Here is a 20,322-nt window from a genome sequence, read left to right on the forward strand (position 1 = left end):
CGAAGGGAAGTGAAGGAGGGCGAAGGGAAGTGAAGGAGGGAGAAGGGAAGTGAAGGAGGGAGAAGGGAACTGAAGGAGGGGGAAGGGAAGTGAAGAGGGGCGATGGGAAGTGAAGGAGGGAGAAGGGCAGTGAAGGAGGGAGAAGGGAACTGAAGGAGGGAGAAGGGAACTGAAGGAGAGAGAAGGGAAATGAGGGAGGGAGAAGGGAAATGAAGGAGGGAGAAGGAAAAGGAAGGAGGGAGAAGGAATGGGAAAGAAAAAGAAGGGAAATGAAGGAAGGAAAAGGAAAGGGAAGGAGGGAAAAGGAAAGGGAAGGAGGGAGAAGGAAAGGGAAGGAGGGAGGAGGAAAGGGAAGAGAAGAAAAGAGAGAAAGAGGAGGAGGGAAAGGAATGGGAAGGAGGAAGAAGGGACGGGAAGAGAGGAATTGAAAGAAAAAAAGAGAGGCACAGCAGGGAAGAGAGCTCAGGGGAGAGGGTGTGTGGGGTAACATGAGGAAGGGAAGAAAAATAACGAAGGTGGGTGGGGAGAGGAAGCAGAGAAAGGGAAAGAGAAAACGGGGAAAAAAGACGGATGATATGGGAAGAGAATTAAAATGAGGGGGGAATGAGGGATGGGTGGAGTGGCATGGGTAAGGGAAGTGAAGAGGAGGGGGAGAATGGAAAAGGAAAGATGTGATGTGAATTGAAGAGAAGGGAAGGAAAAGGAAGGGAAGCTAACTAGTGTGAAGGGAAAAGAAGAGAAAGAAGAAGGAAAGGAAAAGGATGGAAAGGTGAAGTAGGTGTGAAGGGAGGAGAAGGGAAGGGAAGGGAACAGGAGAGAAATGAGAAAGGATAAGAAGGAAGATAAACATACGTAAAGGGATGGGAAGGGAACAACATCACACAGTATTACCAAACCCGCTCTCTACCCTTCACAATATAGCCAACACCACAACATGATATGCCATTCACAGTGTTGCCAGGCCAGGAGGAAACTTTACTGTGCCCCTCCCAGAATAATCAACTTCCAGTGTTACCAGATCCAGAGATAAGAGACCTTACCTCTTTCACCCCGACGACGTGTATTGTGTTTTATTCTTGCTATCTCCAGACGGTTTTATTCAGAATTTTTAAAACAGGAGAGGTTAGAGATAAAACTCACTCTTCTCCCATTTCCCTTTCATTTCCTTCCACTCCTCCTCTTCTTTTCCCCCTCTCCTCCTTCTCATCCCCAGTCCCTTTCCCTTCTTCCACTCCCCTCCCTTCCTTTCTCCCTTTCTCCATCCTCCCTTCCCCTCTCCTTCTCCATTCAAGCTTCCCCTCTCCCCTCTTTCCCCCTCACCCATCCACCCTTCCCCTCTCCTCTCCCTTTCCTTCCTCACTCCCGGTCTCTCTCTCTTCTTTCCCACCCCCTGAATCCATCCCCCCCCCTCCCCTTTTTTTTTTTCACCTCCAGAAACTTTATATCGAACTCTTGGGGAGACTTTTCTAACAGATGAGATTAGACAAAAAATACAAAAAATAAAAATGAAAAGAAAAATGTTGTTGGAGAATAAAATTAATAACTCTTTAACACCTGTAATTCAATTCAGTGTAGCCAGATCGACGAGAAACCTTACCCACACCAAACAAACAATACTGCCAATTCTAGACTCATGTTGAATTCAATGTCGGCGTCGAGTTCGCATGCTTAATCCCGCAAAAGTGCTACCAAACCTAATCCTATTTTTTTAATCCTTTTAATCTGATACCACTTTTTTTTTTTTTTCCCTGATCTCCTATTTTTCTTTAGTTTTTCTTTTTTTTATTCTTTTTACAGATTACTTAATACAACTTACCTTTTTTTTTCATTTCAATCTTGCTGATTACTCAATACCGTATAGCTTACCACTTTTTTTTTTAATTTCAATCTTGCTACCCCTAGACTATTTTCTTCAGACAAGGATCCTCCCCCCTCCCAACTGGAGACACAACCTACATTAACATCCCTACAAGAGGTCTCCTAAAGGCTGAATAAAATCGTCTAGGGGCAATAAATAGAGATCAAAATGCAGTTACCGGACATCAGGAGTTTCACCCTTCGAATCACAATTTTTATTTCCTGTTAGTTTGTTTCAGTGATTTCCAGACGATTTTACTCATCTGAAAGGCAACTCCTACTGAAGTGGTTAAGGAAGGATGAAACTAACCCCTCTTCTTTAAAAATATCCACCTTAAGATAAATAAAATCGTATCGAGGCGACAATAAATATATAAAAAAATAAAAGTAAATGCTCAACTGTATCCTACGCTGAATAAAATCGTCTGGATACTGCAAATAAACATGTCATCGTAGTGAAGGGGTTAAATTCTCCCCTCCCCCCAAAAAAAAAACTCTGCCAAAGTCCCTATGATAAAAAAAAAGCAGTATAGCCAACTCAGCCAACTCCCAAAAGCAATGTAGCCAATTATCAAAAGCAGCATCGCCAATTCCACGCTCTAAAATTGTTCCAAGTCCAACGTCGCTAGGCGTCTAAAATATTCATAAACACTACTGCCAGATCGGAAGTTATATTTAACCCTGCAGTGGTGCCAGAACAACGACATCTCCTAGGTCATGGGCGGCGGAGTCTGTTAAAGTTGACCCCCCCGACCTCAGAGAAGTGTTACCAGAGCGGAGGAATCTCTCTCTCTCTCTCTCACATTGCTACAGGGGATGCGAGTCGATGTAAAGACAAAACGGCTTCCTGAACTGCAATTGAACCGAACTGATATAAATTTACCAGATCAGCGTGGGATCTTTGTCTTCCTGAGGGGCACTGTTACGTTTAGATACTGATATTGGGAAAGTTTAATGGTCACGTAATAGGTAAATCAAGAGGCTGAAATTTGTCGTCTGCTAGTGCTGGCAAATATGTAGTAAATTCACGTAAATGGTACAGGAAACACAAAGCTAATAATAATAATAATAATAATAATAATAATAATAATAATAACGATGATGATGATATTTAATAATAATAATAATAATAATAATCATAATCATAACAATAATAATAAGGCAAACCAATCAGAGTACAGCCAACCTAAGCACCAACTAAAGTACCAGTATTACCAGATCAGCGAAAAAACCCTATACCAGGAGAAACAGCATTGCCAACTCCGATCTCGGGCATAATTTAATCCACAGTGTTGCCACGTCCAGGGAGAAGCCTAAAGCCCTCCATATACCATTTTTTCCACTTATTTATGCTACCTCCAGACGATTTTTCTCTCGTAATTTTGCTACAAGACGATTTTCTTCAGCCAGAGAAAACTGGACGTACAGCACTTTTTTTTCGATACTTCTTGATATCTCCAGGCGATTTTCTTCAGCTCAATGGAGACTTCGAAATGGGGGGGTTGGATATTGCCCACATTCTCCCTTCAATACTAGAAATCCCTCCTATGCTGAATAAAATCGTCTGGTTGTAGCACGGATGAAATATGTCAAAAAATCGTTTGGCGTTTGCTGGAATAATACACTAGATTTGTCCCGACCATGAGAGGGTTTCTGAAGGCCATGACTAACCCTTGAACTTTAGAGCCTCTTTCCCAAATCAAATAAAATCGTCGAGAGAGAGAGAGAGAGAGAGAGAGAGAGAGAGAGAGAGAGAGGATTCCAAGGGTTACATCGACAGTGGTGCCAGATCCTTTACATAAGATAACTCCGGAAAAACAACATTGCCAGCTCCGAACAAAAGCATAATTAAATCTGCCAGTGTTACCAGAACCCCCTAGGATGGCATAAAGCCCGTATTGCCAACTCCAAGCTCAACTATTTTAGCTCTCAGTGTTCCCAGATCCGCGATAAAAGCCAGACCGACAGTGACAGTCTAGCCAGCTTGGAGCCAGGAGGACAGCAGTGTTACCAGAAGCGAGTTGCAGTGTTGCCTCCCACTGCCACTATTCAATTTACAGTGTTACCACCTCCCAGACAGGGGCACTCCACCGACCTTTCACTCCTTCCCCCTTCCTCTCTCTCTCTCTCTCTCTCTACCACTTTCATCCTCTTTCTTCATTCATTTCTCTCTTTCTGCCACCTCTCTCTCTTCCCCCCAACCTTTCCCCCCCTCTTTCTTTCCTTCCCCCACCTTCCCTTCCCACTCACTCTCTTCCCTCCCCTCTCTCTCTTCCTTCCCACCCACTTTCGTCCTCTCCCCTCCCCCTTTCCACTCTCCTCCATCCCCCCCTCTCTCTCCTTCCCCTCCCTTTCTGCCATTTCTCTCTTCCTCCCCCCCACCTCTTCCCTCTCCCTCCCTTCCCACTCTTTTAACCCTCCCCCTCACTCCTCCCACTCATCCATTCCCCCTCCTCCTTCCCTTCTCTCTCCCTCTCCCCCCCCCTCTCTCTCTCATCCCACTCCTCCGTCTTTCCCTCCTCTCTATCCCCGTACCCTCCAAATCCTCTTTTTTCTTTCCATCATTCTTTTTCTCTCTCCCTTTGTTCCCTTTCCTTTTTCTAACCTGCCAATCCCCTTTCTCCCCTCCATCCCCAGCCCCTGTCTCCTCTCCCCCTTCCTTTTGCACTTCTCTTCCCCTTTCTTTCCCAAAATTCTTCCCCTCCACTTTCTCCACTTCGTTCACTCCATTCATTACCTTTCCCCTGCCTCCTCCCCACCATCTCCAACAGTCTCTCTCTCTCTCTCTCTACCCTCTCCACCTCCATCTCGACCAGCCTTCCCTCCCCTCCCTCCGTTATCTCTCTCTCTCTCTCTCAATATATCTCCTCTCATTCTCCATCACCTTCATCTTTTTATCTCCAGTCAAATAAATAATCCACAATCCCCCCCCTCTCTCAATATATCTCCTGTCATTCTCCATTTCCTTCATCCTGTTATCTCCCCCGTCAAACAAATAATCCACAATCTCTCTCTCTCTCTCTCTCTCTCTCTCTCTCTCTCTCTCTCTCTCTCTCTCTCTCTCTCATATTCTCCACTTCCTTCATCTGTCAAATAAATAATCCACAATCCCTCTCTCTCTCTCTCTCTCTCTCTCTCTCTCTCTCTCTCTCTCTCTCTCTCAAAGTTGATAACAGCCGCCGTCTGGGAATCCGGGATAAGTGGGTCCTCAGTAATTATGCCGGGACTGATAACGGAGATAACTGATAACGGTGTCTGAAATAATGGTGATAAAAAGGTAATTGTAGGGGGTAATAAAGGAGATTATTATAAGACTCTGATAAATATGATAATGATAACTGAGTTTGTAATAAGGGTAATAAGAATAGGAGCGCTAGCCAAGGTAAATGATAAAGGAGCCTAATAATTATATGAAAATTGTATCTGATTATTTATTGTGTTAGTCTGTGATTATTCTGTTAGATAATTATGTCCCTCAGTGGTAAGTGTCTATGATAATTGTGATAATCGTGATAATTGTGTCTGTCTGCAATAACTGTCAATTATACTAGCAATAATTTTTTCTGGTAATTATGCCTTTGATAAATGTAATAAATGTGACCCGCTGTGATAATTCTGCGATAACTGTGACCCTCTGTAGTTATTGCCGTGATAAATAATGATAACTGTGGCTGTCTATGTTATTATCTGTGACCGTCTGTGATAATTCAAGTCGTCTAAGATATTCCTGCAAAAATTATGACTTGGGAATAACTGTCTCATGGTCGCGACAACTCAAGCAAACCTCTTTCACTCTAACATGGCCTAAATTTTCGTCCTTTGGCAGCTTATTTCACGTAGCTCAGTGGCGGAAAAAGACAACAGTATAGCTTTACACCCTTTGCACAACACTTCTTCGTGACCAGTATCATATTCTTGTCTTAATCTATTGTTACGACTCAGTATTCATGATGGGAGGATTGCAATTCTAGGCCAAGTTAGAGTAAAACCACTATAGTCTACTCCAGCTACCGCCAGACGATTTTATGTTGCTGAGAATGAGAATAGAAAATAGAATGAGAATAGAAGATTGAGAATTGTAACACCATGCCAATTTTGCTCTAACATGGCCCAGATTTTCGTCCTTTTTGCAGCTTATTTCACGGAGCTCAGTGGCAGAAAAAGTGATATGGCTCTACATTCTCTCCACAGCGCTTCTTTGTGACTAGCACCGTATTCGGACGTCCATTTATTGCTCCAACTCAACATTTCAGATGGAGAGACTGCAATTTTAGGCCAAGTTAGAGTGAAAAGGGTATAGCATCATCAACATCCCAAGGTCGGATGAATTCGAGTATTTTAATGCAGACATCAGGATCTTTTTTTTTTTTTTTTTTTTTTTATCAGCTGAGTGATTATAGTTCCTTCATTTTAACTTGGCCTAGATTTCATCCTTGTGCAGCTTTTTCCCGTAACTTACTGACAGAATAAAAGAATACTATGGCGCTACATCCTTTCAGTGGAACTTCTTCGTGACTGGCACCATCATTTAATGCTCATCCATAGCTCAGCAGTGAAGATAGATTGATGGCAGTTTTAGCCCAGATACATGTGAACAGAGTATAGTCAGGGTCCGAATATTGACACTGAAATCACTAACCTTCTCATAGCCGGAAAATACCTCATTCAATCACCGCTATACGATTATATTCACATGAGTGCGATAATAGGAGGCTGGGTGTGTTCGTACTTCGCCATTAACCCTACTATGGGTCAGACGACTTTATTCTACGCCATCGATCATCAGAACTTTATATTACGTAAAAGATTAGCACCAGGATTCTTAGTGCTAGATAGGCCAGCGTAGGAACGTATGGATTCTTACTGTTGATCCTAATAATTCAATAACAGAGTTTGCAGAAGATATGTGAGTGTATGAGAGAGAGAGAGAGAGAGAGAGAGAGAGAGAGAGAGAGAGAGAGAGAGAGAGGCCCGTATGCTTGTGAAGGCGAAACACTCCCACACACACATAAACAACGTTGCCATGGAGACGCCACACAATATCACATCTCGCCACGTGAACTATCTCCACTACGGAAACACCTGGGCCTCGAATTCATCATAGTACCTTGGATTTTTATATGGCAAACGTCAGGCAATTCTCTCTCTCTCTCTCTCTCTCTCTCTCTCTCTCTCACACACACACACACACACACACACACACACCGACTGTCACTGAAAAATAACCAAGGACACAGACACACACAACCACACAATACTGTCACTGAACAATAACCAAGGACACACACACACACACACACACACACACACACACACATCCCTCCGTCTCTCTCTCTCTCTCTCTCTCTCACACACACACACACACACACACACACACACACGCAAAATCCCCCGTCCATTTTGCAGACTCCGCCAAAGACCCACACAATCCGGAGATCATTATTTCCCGTCTCCTCCCAGAAATTACCGATCATTTCCCGTCCTCCGAGCGGTCTTATTGTCTGAGCGATAATTTCCGTGTGTGTGTGTGTGTGTGTGTGTGTGTGTGTGTGTGTGTGAGAGAGAGAGAGGGAGAGAGAGAGAGAGAGAGAGAGAGAGAGAGAGAGAGAGAGAGAGAGAGAGAGAGAGAGAGAGAGAGAGAGAGACCATCTACCTCCATCATAAAAATCTGACATTATTAGACTACCACATACCGAAACACAATTTAACAAGCCAATTAATGAGTCATGGAATACAGTGTAAAAAGGATGATGATGATGATGATGATGATGATGATGACGACTTAAAATTCCCCACTGTGATGATAATACTTCATTTTAATCTCTCTATCCTTGTTGCTCATAACCCACTTAACGATGATGATGAAATAACGAGTATGACAATTGTAATAATAATAATAATAATAATAATAATAATAAAAATAAGTACGTGCTCACTCTTCTCTATATACGAAGCAAGGACGAACAAAAATATGTTCTCCATCGAAAATGAAAAGACAATAAACGATGCCATTACACCGTCGCAAAAATAAACAAACACATCTACTCCACAGCCAAAATGGTACAAATAAATCTTCTCCATCAAAAAAAAAAAAAAATCGAAATTTAATATACTCCACCGCACCAATAAGCTCATCTACCCCCTCGCTCCCTCCCTGTAAATAAATAAATAAATAAACACACAGGCAAATTAATCTACCCATCGTTAATCTAAACATATAAACACTCATACACCGATCACTCACTCGTCTCTATATAAACATGGCAGAAATGATGACACAGAATCTATTAGGAAAAATGGATATATTCCCCCCAAAAAAAATAAAAATGAAGAAATACAAAGAATACATTACCCCAATAAACACACACACACACAAACACACACACACACACACACACACACACACACACACACACACACACACACACTCTTCCCCACCATAAGCACAAAGGCAAACACATAAGCCTAAAAATAAACATGAACCCCCCGAAAATAAATAAATAAATAATAAAAAGTAAACCTGGACCACTCACCTGTCATCCAATCGAGGTCCAGCGAGTCCTCCCAGCCTCCCCCAGCGGACCCAAGCGAACGCGGGTCCAGTCCATTGCCGCCCGAACCGCCACCCACCGGACCGAACTCCAGCATGGCCCGAACCCGGAGATTTGGCCGAAGTCTCCAAGCTTTACAGGGGAGTGGTGGAGGATTGGAGAGTTGGGTAGTTATTTATTGTTACCGACTCCGAAATCTCCCCGTTATTCAGGTGTGGTGGGGTGGTAGTGAGGATTGGAGAGTTCGGTGCCGTAAGCCGAAATCTCCTTGTTTACCGGGGTGTGGTGAGGTGGTGGAGGAGTTGGATAGTTCGGTGCAATTAAAGTATTCGGTGCAAATCCCTCTTTTTGACTGATTTTCAATATTACGAGCCGAAATGTGGATAGGGAACAGAGAATGGTGGGCCGAGATGTTTTGGGGTGAAGTGGCGAGATTGGGTGGGAAGACGAACTTGTAGGTCGGAGCCGAGATATGGGTAGGAGGGCCGAAATGAGTCTTACCAGTTTTCTATCTTTATCTATGACTTCTATCTCGACATTCCATTTGACTCATATCTCTATATTTGCTTCATTTTTCTTGTGTACTATCTTCCCTATTAATTTATTTTCTCACCTGTAACCTGAATTATCTCAGCAATTCCTCTTATCTCTGCATAATTTGTACCTTTATATTATTTGGTCTTAGTGTTATCTTTTTATTCCTTTCCTTATCTTTCAGTACGTCTATATTTTCCTTCCTAATCTTGGCAGGATATCTTGGCAATTCCTTTATCTTTTAACACCCTTTACTTCTATCTTTCCTCTTGTTCAGCTGTTTCAATCTCTTCATCTCCCTCCTTATCTTTCCATTCTCTCTCTTTGTCTATTCACATTATCCTGAAGTCTATTTTGGCAATTCCCTTATCTCCAGTCACTCTTTACCTTTGTCTTTCCTGCAGTTTTTAATCAGTCATCTCAGTTTCTTTCTTTCCTCACTTTATCTTTATCTCTTCACCTCTTTCTATCTCAGTGTCTATTTCCTTCCTTTATTTTTTAATTATCTCGACCTCTTTCTCAGTCACTTTATTCTCTTCTTTTACCTTTCAATTATATCTCCACTCTTTCTTAGTCTCTTTATTTCCTCCTTTATCATTCAGTTATCTCTATCTCTATCTGTTTCTTTATTCCCTTCCTTTTTCTTTCAATTATCTCCTTCTCTTTCATTCTCTATTCCAATCAGAGCAAGTGAGAGATTCCACTGTCATCAGGAAAAGCTTAGCAAAATTTCCTCTTCATTAACTCCCTGACAAGCCTGCTGAGGCGGTGAATAATGCATGTGATGGAAGGATTATGAATGATGAATGACTCTTCTTCCCTTCTCATGCATAACTGATAAATGGCTCTCCTTCCTTCCTCGTGAGTGAATGACGAATCAGGCTTCTTCCTTCCTCGTAATTACACGATGAATTAGACTTCTTCCTGCCTCGTGAAGAAATGAATTAGTTTCCTTTGTTCCTCGTGTATAAATGATCAGCAATTCCCCTTCCCTGTTCGTGTATAACTTGACGAATGACTACGTCCTTCTTTTCTTCCTCGCGTATTAATAACTACCGCTGCCTTCCCTCCTCGTGAAAATTGTGATAACTCCTTCCTTTCTAGTGTATAACTGTGATGAATAACCCCTTTCTTCCACGTGTACAACCGTATAACCCTTCTTCCTTCTTGGTGTAGATGTAATGAATAACTCCTCCTTACTCGTGTAAAATAAATGGTGGCTGAGGGAGAGGTCGTGGGTCGTTAAGCAAGGGGGTCGTTCAGTAAGGGGGGTAATGGTGACCCCAGTGGCACGGAACGACTCCAAGTGGGGTTTATTTACAAGTTAAGGGGTACTGAGATAAATCCTGAATTAAGTTGTAACTTGTGGCACCAAATATAAACACTACTTCCTTCGTACTCACTGCTGAAACTACGGTAATAATTCAGGTTTCAAAAATGTTTATACATTACCTGCTGCGTCCTTGCTCTTATATCCACTTTGGTAATTCGTCTCAACAAAATACATCAATTAACTGTTACGAATTATGTCCTTGGAGTTAAAATCGACGTTGGTAATAAGAGTTTAGATTTACGCTTACTAACTGCACGAGGATCATGAAGACAGACAGTTAATTTCAGCTGCCGTAAGTTTTCTCGAGAATACAAACCACAACAATAATTATCCTCAAGTTTTACCGATATATATAAAATACCTCCTTTGCAAATGGCGATTTAACTGATGTGAAGAAAAAAAATCTGCACATTTAGTAGCGAAATCCAACAGCATTAACTATGTATTTTTGCAGAGATGAATTTTCGTATAGCCGCTATACATTATCAAAAGGGAATTCCACCACTTTTCGTTTAAAAAAAATATTCAGTTTCTTGTTTTTTCACCGACAGCTCTTATCACATAATGTTAGTAAGTATATTACATTGGGATCAGCCCACTCTGTATCAAAATCCATGTACTTTAATTTCTAGTACAGCTAAAGGTAATATTCCTTTGTCTGCTCACGAGAAGTACGTTACCAAATACTCAAACTCTCTTCCAAATGTGCCGAAATAAAGTGTATTGGTTTCCAGGAAAGAGGCACATTCTTCTTAATACTGTCGCTAACATGAATTTCTCATTAAACACAACAAACCTCGACACCAATGTTTTCCTCTGAACTTCCAATCGATGCCTGTATTTTTCCTGTGTTTTAAAATGCGACATCAGTCAGTCTTCCTCAGAATTAGTGCATTTTTTCTACACTCTCAAGTCGATATATATTTTTTCGTACTTCAGCACCAATAATTTTTCATCTCAGTTCGACACCACTAATGTTCTCCTCTGTACTCGACACTAGTATTTATTTCCCCTGTATTTGACACAATGTTTTCTCCTGTATCTGACAACAATAATGTTTTCTTCTGTACTCGACACAACAGATGTTTTCCTCTGTACTCGACACCACAAATGTTTTCCTCTGTACTCGACACCACTAATGTTTTCCTCTGCACTCGACACCACTAATGTTTTCCTCTGTATTCGACACCACAAATGTTTTCCTCTGTACTCGACACCATTAATGTTTTCCTCTGTATTCGATACCTATGTTTTCCTCTGGACTCGACTGCTAATGTTTTCCTTTGTACTTGACACCACTAATAAGTTTTCCTCTGTACTCGACACCACTAACACTTTCCCAGTACTCGACATCATTACCATCTTCCTCTTCATTTAGAATTCGACACTCTTAATGTTTTTTCTTCCTTTGCACTCCATATTTGACACCTGTAATGATTTCCCCATTAAGTATCAGCGCAACTACGCAATGGTTTTCTCAGGCACTGCGTATCTCTCCACTTCTCTCTACATCTCAACCGACACAGCTAGGGGGACAGGTAATTTGGTGTATATACATTCCTGAACACACACACACACACAATTACACGACACAGCATAAGTAATTTTATGTCCATACAAAAGCACATACATATTTACACACAAAGTTAACTCACATGTAGAAATACCTCGTTGTAAATACATCAGCTGCAAACACACATACACACGCACATACACACACATAAATATTCACTTCCAGGATGCACACTTGTTTGGGCAGCTGCGGATCAAGGCTACACCTGCTCATCATGTAACTCAGCGTAGTTCACCTGACACCTGTTCACCAGGGGGTCGATTATGCACACTTGGCGATTGCACGGAACACCAACATCGGTTTCTGTTTGGTGATTCAGGACGGGGTGTTTGGGAGGTGTTTGTGCTTGCTTTTTAGATTCCGGTGCTTGCTTGCAGGTGGGTGTGACGGGGACATACAAACACCCACGTACGAGGCCGTTTCTAAGATTCGCAAGCAAAATCGCTCGATGGGGAAACAATGGAATATCGGGCCAAATCCTCAATGACAGCTCCGGTCGTGGTTACATCCCGATGCACTAGTCAAAGGAGAGTGAGGATGGGCCACGAAACACAGCGAGGGAATGTTATAATGTGGATTCATGGGGTCTTTTGGGTGGATTGCAAGAAAACGTACATTCCACATGCCCTACTGCCAGCGCGGTCGCCAGCACACTGAGAGACGGGCAACAGAGAAGGGAGTGAGGGAGGGTGAGGAAGGGTGTGTGTATGTGTGTGTTTGTGTGAGAGAGTGAGAGAGAGGGAGTGAGAGAGAGAGGCGCGCGCTGGTACCCAACCCACTCACTCCTCCCTCCCCTCTTTCCCCTCTCTGTCCACACAAAGCTCTCTCTCTCTCTCTCTCTCTCTCTCTCTCTCTCTCTCTCTACGCTTTCGCTGCCGTTCCCTCCTTTGTTTTGTCCTCTCTCTCTCTCTCTCTCTCTCTCTCTCAAGTGATTACAATAAACTACACAGATACATACCAGTCCATAACCTTCCCTCACAAACCCACAATACCGCCACTACCATACACTGTGAAGAAATATGATTGGCAAATGCAAAAGTTTCCTCAGTAACCGCAAATATATGAAAGAACAAATCCCTGTACTAAAATACAATGCACTCCATCTGTGTCAGTTTTGTAACCGCGAGTACATTTATGCCACTATGTACGACCATCCTGCAGAAAAATATATAGTATGGGTCAAAAGTCAGAGTACGTTTCCAATGCATGTCCGTCCCTTTCCTCCCTACTGCATCATATCAAGGAGAATTATCTATGGGCAGCCACACACACCATGCCTCGCTCTCTCAACTTAGGAATATTAGACAGTGGGGTAAAATATGAACGTACTAAAAGGTGAAATACTACGCGAACAATTGCCTCTCTCAGCTTCCGAATATTACCCAGCAGTGTAAGAAGTATAAGAGTGAAATACTAGGCGAACTTTGGCTCTCAGTTTAGGAATACTAGCTAGCAGACTAAGAGTGAGGAGTATATGTGGTGAATTATTAGACTAAATTTTGCCCCTCAGAGAACATTGGCCTGCAAAGAAGTACAAAAGTGAAATATTAGGAGAACTTTCCTCTCTCAGCTTAGAAATATTAGCCAGCAGAGTACAAGTGAGAAGTGTGAGAGGCGAAATGCTGGCATATTTTTGCCTCTCAATTCAGGAATATTTGCCGGAAGTAACCATCATCCACTCACTTGATGTAGTGCTGCCTACTTCTTCCTTAGCCTTTATCATTCTTTTTCTGTGCCTGTCCTCCTCTCTTCCTATTTCTCCCATCTTTCCTGTCACTTCTTATTGCTTTCCTTTCCTTTACAGGTGGCTTTACTTTGAGTGACAAGCCTAATGGTTTCCTGTAAGCCAAGAAACCATTTACAACGCTGGGTGGTAACCATATAACCAAACCATACGTGCTCCCTACGTGTCAACAAGTGGGTTGGTGGAGGGTTTAGTGCCCCTCCCCGTAAAACAACTAACTCATAGTCAAATGGCCACCCCTTACGGGATTATGGCGTCTGGCAGTAGATAGATAGAATAGAAGAGTGAAATATTAGGCGAACTTTTGTCTTTCAGATTAGAAATATTAGCAAGGAGTGTATGGGTGAGAAATATAAGAGTGAAATATGCGAACTTTTGTCCCTGATTGTACCCTGTCCATTGCAAAGCGTTGACAGTACACATATGGACTGAGAAATACGGCTTAAAGTGGCGGGATAAAACTAGAGGAGTTACGAGGCAGCCTGTAAAAAATAGCTTATAGTTGGTTTGCTTATTACCCGATGGAACTGGACAGCCTCATGACTTGAATACTAAGCTGTGGTTGCATGACATTAAATAATCCTTTGTTATAAGAATTACTCCATTAGTCTGTTTTCATTTAACGTACCTGGTCCGTTCCCACACCTTGAATATTAAGTCGTGACTGCATATAAGACTCCTTAGTTACTAGTTAAATCAACCTTCCAATCTGACTACACTTGGCGATCAACGGAGCAGAAAGGAGTTTGACATCTTCGTCGGGTTGTAGCAAACGCGCTATAGTTATCCCTAAAATTTGTCATTTTAACCATTTTCTTCCACGTTCTCACTGAAGAAAACATGACATTGTTTACATAAGAAGGGATGACATAAGTAAAATAAGGAGGTCAAAATAGAGAGTTATAGAGTTACATAGATACACAGACCACACAGACCTTACGGTCCCTACGAGTTGGTCCGGCCTTAATCCTAATATAGTGCATAGGAGCAGGAGAAAAGGATAGCACAGCAGAAAGAGAGAGAGAGAGAGAGAGAGAGAGAGAGAGAGAGAGAGAGAGACTAAGAAAACGTGAACAAATGTAAATACACGTTTCATTTCAGCCCACATTGCCAGCCGGGTATATACGGAGAATGATGACAGAGGAACGCCTTCACGTGGTGGCACCAATATAACCACGCGGCACCTCTGTCTTGGTGTTCAAATGTCCCTCAGTTCTCTTCCTATCCCCCGAAAAGAGAATAGTAGATCGCTGGAGAAAGATAGCTTGGGTCTGAAATCCACCGGTCCACAACAACAAGAACTACTACTACTATTACTACCATTACTACTACTACTGCTATAGCTTCGAGGGGGTCTCTTCTGGCGAGTAAAATCATCTGGTCTTAACGATAATTCTTTAAAAATTATGTTCTCGAACTGAAGGGGTTAACGGACTGTTTCCAACCCGTCCATCCCAGGGGGGCTTCTCCTGAGCTGAGTAAAATCGTCTGCTGTCTGCTTCATTAAAATACAAAGCAAAAGCCATGAGGAGAAGATAGACGTAAACACTGCCAGAATTGTGTCCTCTCTCTCTCTCTCTCTCTCTCTCTCTCTCTCTCTCTCTCTCTCTCTCTCTCTCCGTGGTGTGCTTCATATTGCTGTCACAAAAATAGTTCACAGCTTCCATTTTCACGGTCGGCAGAGAAAAGTCAGCGGCTAACTTTTGCGCAGTGCTGTACCTCCTCAGGCAGAAGGGTTGGTGGGACAGAAGGCAGTATTCTAGGGCCTTCGCAGCACCTCTTCCTTAGCGATTTATTCAGCATTTTACACCTTAACATCTCTTCTATTTTCTTAACACAGTTTTCATATCGACAAACTTTGCGCACACACACACACACACACACACACACACACACACACACACACACACACACACACACGAGGATACTGAGGTGTAATAAGCAGAATAAATCGTTAAGTATGACATGTTACAATATCCCCAAAGCAAGGGATAGACCGAAACTCAATGGGAGTAATGGTAAACTACTCACATTATAATTTATTTCAACTAAATTAATAGACATTTTACGTTTATTGCTGGACTTATTTGCCTCTTTATTCTGTGCTCTCCATAAACTGCTACGGGTATGATAATTATTAGTTATTAGGGAGAGTAACGAAGGGTAACTGCTGTATTAATTAGGGAGGGGTGTGGGTGAGAGGCAAGTGGATGTGAGGTGAAGACTGTAGGTGAATGTGGGTGTGCGAAGGTGGAAGAAACACGTGTGGAGTGTGGGATGTGGGTGTGGGAGAGGGGTGTGGGAAACAGGTGTGGGGTGTGGGATGTGGGTGTAGGAGAGGGGTGTGGGAAACAGGTGTGGGGTGTGGGATGTGGGTGTGGGAGAGGGGTGTGGGGAAGGTGAGAGCTGTTGGGGAGGTGACAGGCAACAGGAAGGGTGAGGGTGAGCGCGAGAGATGGTGAAGGTGACGGTGAGGATGAGGATGAGGGATGTTGGGGAGATGAAGGGTGTGAGGTAGGTGAATGGTGAGGGTGAGGGGTGGGGCAGGTTAGATGTGTGGGCTGTGAGGGGTGAGGGTGTGGCGTGTGAGTGAGGTGTTTAAGGGAAGGAGAGATGAAGAAGTGATAAGTGAGCATATGTGGAGAGAAGTGAGAGATACGAATAAGTGGGTGAGATATGAGAGGGGTGGCGTGGGGTGTGAACGTGGAGACGAGTAAAGCATGTAGGGTCATGTGGGGAAGTTGTTCCGACCATGAAAGGGTTACTAACGACAGTATATATCTCTCTCTCTCAGATGAATAAAATCGTCTGGCGTAAGCTGAAACAGAATTCTAGAGTTCTTTTTATCACGCAAAAGTTACGAAAGAATTATGTGACGGAAAAATCAATAAAAGTCACTTTTTATTCGCTACACAACCCGTATTTAGTTTTTTACCCCTCCACAACAACCCGTACTTACCTCCATTCTCCCCTCATTTCCCCTCTCTCATTACCTTCCCTCTGCCCCTCTTATTAGTGTCTCCCCTTGTCCTCTCTCCTGTCAAGTCTCTCTCTCTCTCTCTCTCTCTCTCTGATTTCCCCCTCCCCTTCACTTAGTCTCATTTGGTTTCTATTCTCTCCCTCTCTCCTCTCTAATTTTTCCCTCTTTTCGTCCCATATGAGTTCTGTTCTCTCCCTCTTCGCTCTCTTTTTCCTCTCCTTAATTTTTCTGTCAGTCTCATTTGATTCTCTCTCTCTCTCTCTCTCTCTCTCTCTCTAATATTTCTGTCAGTCTCATTTGATCTCTCTCTCTCTCTCTCTCTGACATTTCCCTCACATCAACTGATTGGTTTTGATTCTCTCCTTCCCCCCCCACCCTCCCTTTTTTTCCCCCTCTCCCTCTCTCATTATTCCCTCATTGAGTCTCATTATACTTCTACTCTCTCTCTCTCTCTCTCTCTCTCTCTCTCATTCTTAACCATCTGATTGCTGTTTACTGCTCAATAGTTTTCGTTGTTATTATCAGCATTCTAGACGAGCGTAAACCTGTTTTTTCTTCACTTCTCTACGATTTTGGGTCGCATTCTCAGTTGCTTTGGAAACTTCGCAACACGTAACACCTATTCTTTAGTGACTTATTCTGCATTATCACTTCTAAATACCTTCTTGCACACTGACCTGATCCAAATTATGTCGATGTTAAAATTAGATAACAGAAAGGAAAATGTAAAGATAGACAGATAGTAATGTAAAGATGGATGCAAAAACTGATAGATAGACAATGTAAAATAAATCGCTCAGTAACAAGACCTACGAAGCTTCCCACCACATTCAGAGCACGGTCCTTCTTTTCATTACTATACACGACTCTTACCTATTGAAGTGGGTCTCCCTTTATTGAAAATGGGTGGAAAATGCATCTTGTGTTAATTCTGCGTTGCAAGGTACATATTACTTTGTGTTACTGTTTGTGTTTACTTCTTCAGCACTGTTCACTGTTCTTCCCCTCTTTCTTCAGCATTGTTCACTGTTCTTCCCTCCTCTTTCTTCAGCAGTGTCCTCTGTCTTTCCCCTCTTTCTTCAGCACTGTTTTAGCGCTGTTCACTGTCTTTCCTCTCGTCAGCACTGTTCACTGTCTTTCCCCTCTTCCTTCAGCATTGTTCACTGTCTTCCCCCTCTTTCTTCAGTACTGTTCACTGTCTTTTCCCTCTTTCTTCAGTACTGTTCACTGTCTTTTCCCTCTTTCTTCAGTACTGTTCACTGTCTTTCCCCTCTTCCTTCAGCATTGTTCACTGTCTTTTCCCTCTTTCTTCAGTACTGTTCACTGTCTTTCCCCTCTTCCTTCAGCATTGTTCACTGTCTTCCCCCTCTTTCTTCAGCACTGTTCACTGTCTTTTCCCTCTTTCTTCAGTACTGTTCACTGTCTTTCCCCTCTTGCTTCAGTACTGTTCACTGTCTTTCCCCTCTTGCTTCAGCACTGTTCACTGTCTTTCCCCTCTTTCTTCAGCACTGTTTACTGTCTTCCCCCTCTTTCTTCAGCATTGTTCACTGTCTTCCCCTCTTTCTTCAGTACTGTTCACTGTCTTTTCCCTCTTTCTTCAGCACTGTTCACTGTTCTTCCCCTCCTTCTTCAGTACTGTTCACTGTCTTTTCCCTCTTTCTTCAGCACTGTTCACTGTTCTTCCCCTCTTTCTTCAGCACTGTTCAATGTTCTATATCTAACCCCTTCTCCCCCCTGTTCGAAAACTACCTTCTGTGCTGAATTAAAAAAAAAAATAATAATGAAGACTTTAACCATTCCAATTCGAAAAAAAAAAAAATCTGAGCGGAAAAAAATCGTACGAAAATGAAAAAATGTGAAAAAAAGAAAAGAAAGAAAGATAGGAGTCAAAAGGATACACTCACTACCACTTGTCATCTACACCGATACTACACAGAAGAGACAGTGTGTTCCTCCCCCCCTCTCTCCCTCCGTCCCTCCCTCCCACTCTCTCTCCTTTTCCCCCTTCTCCCTGTCCCCATCTCCCCTTACCTCCTCTGTCCTTGCTTCCCTCCCTTCCTCCTCTTCTCTACCCTTCTCCCTCCCTCCTCTATCTCTATCTCTCCCTCCCTCCTCCTCCTCCTCCTCCTCTCTTCCCCTTCCCTCCCCCCTCCTCTCGTCCTACCTTCCCTCGTCCACGTCACTACTTGGCTTCCTCTCCTAATATGCACAAAGCGCCTCGACTCACAAAGGTAACATTAAGCACAATATACAGAGCTTAACCCCTCACCTCTCTCTCTCTCTCTCTCTCTCTCGTGTGTGTGTGTGTGTGTGTGTGTGTGTGTGTGTGTGTGTGTGTGTGTGTGTGAGAGAGAGAGAGAGAGAGAGTGAAACTGTGCCTAAACTGACTAGCAGTGTAACAGTCTATGAGGTATACAATTTAATAACACATCTCTCATTTTAACATGGATAACACTGTATACTGTCCTATAAAGTAAAAATACATAATGAGGCTGACAGCGAAACGGAACATGAATTAAACACGTACCAAACAGAACCCTTGCCATTCTAACATTGATAAGTTAAAGTCTACCGATAAATAAGGATATCATAAAGGGCACACTTTCTTTATAAAGGTGTATACCCTAAAGTACAGGTATTTATTTGTATTATTACTTACCTTAATCACTGATGCTGCAGGTCGACCTTACTGAGTTCACACCAACATGAAGTTCGGCTCAGTTGAAGAAATAGGCTCCTCTGCTCTCATTCCGGGTGCCAATGAGCTGTGAGAGAGAGAAAAAAGGGTCAGATTTATGTATGTCAACTACACGAGGACCATTAACCCTTTCAATCCCCTGGCGTCCCTCTTCGACTTATTTTTTCTACCTTCAGACGATTTCAATAAGCATGGGAGAGCATAACAGTGGTGAACGAGTTAATGGAGGGTGTATCTAACCCCTCCTGTCTCTCCTAAGCTGAATAAAACCGTCTGAAATAAAGCAAAAATAAATATAAAACACGTCATAGGTCTCAAGGGGTTAAGGCAGACAAGCAATTTTTTTCTCCGATAGTTTTTTTTTCTTTATTCTCAACAGGTGTCAGCATTCAATCATTTTTTTCTGTCTCAATACTTTTTCTAAATCTCAAGAGGAAATCAGTTTTTCCAAAGTCTCAACAGGCAATCAGTTTTTTCTAGGTCTCAAAAGGTAATGTTTTCTTCTACATTTTTTTCTAAGTCCCAATATTCCTCTAGAACAATAAGTTCTTTTTAGGTCTCAACAGTCAGTCATTTTTCCCAATCTCCCCCTAGAACACTCAGTTTTTCTTAAGTTTCAAAAGGGAACTGGGTTTTATCAAAGTCTTAAATTATTATACTCTCTCTTTTAACATCTGTTCCGTAAGTGATCGTAAGAAATTCAGAGTCAATAGATTCCACTTTCGCTCTCACAGATTTAATAATATGATTGTTAGTGACATCGGTGCACCATATCCACAGGGGGTGAAAACACACACACACACACACACACACACACACACACACACACACACACACACACACACACACACAAACCGCAAAAGATAAAGATACATCAACACCCACAGGCTCCTATGATTCACTCAGGAGCTATGACTCGACAGTAGGCCTTTGGTCCCTTCTTCCTCAAAAAAAAAAAAAAGCTGGAACATAATAGCCTACTGGTGAGCTGCTCCGACCATGAAAAGGGAGAAAGATAAAAATCGCACTACGCTCTCTCTCTCTCTCTCTCT

At 42.6% G+C, this 20,322-nt stretch overlaps 1 protein-coding gene across 1 annotated transcript in view; it reads right to left on the reverse strand.

The window, feature by feature from the left end:
• LOC145410161 (uncharacterized) overlaps nt 1-8,505 on the reverse strand; it is a 182,149-nt gene extending 173,644 nt beyond the window's left edge. Inside the window, exon 1 of the mRNA XM_080280359.1 lies at nt 8,391-8,505. Within this exon, the coding sequence (XP_080136485.1) occupies nt 8,391-8,505 (115 nt within the window). The remainder of the gene's footprint in view (nt 1-8,390) is intronic.
• Between the last annotated feature and the right edge of the window lie 11,817 nt (nt 8,506-20,322).

Source organism: Coenobita brevimanus, chromosome 84 (genome assembly GCF_032717465.1).
Source record: "Coenobita brevimanus isolate Jiangsu-jjx chromosome 84, ASM3271746v2, whole genome shotgun sequence".
NCBI classification, from domain to species: Eukaryota; Metazoa; Arthropoda; class Malacostraca; order Decapoda; family Coenobitidae; genus Coenobita; species Coenobita brevimanus.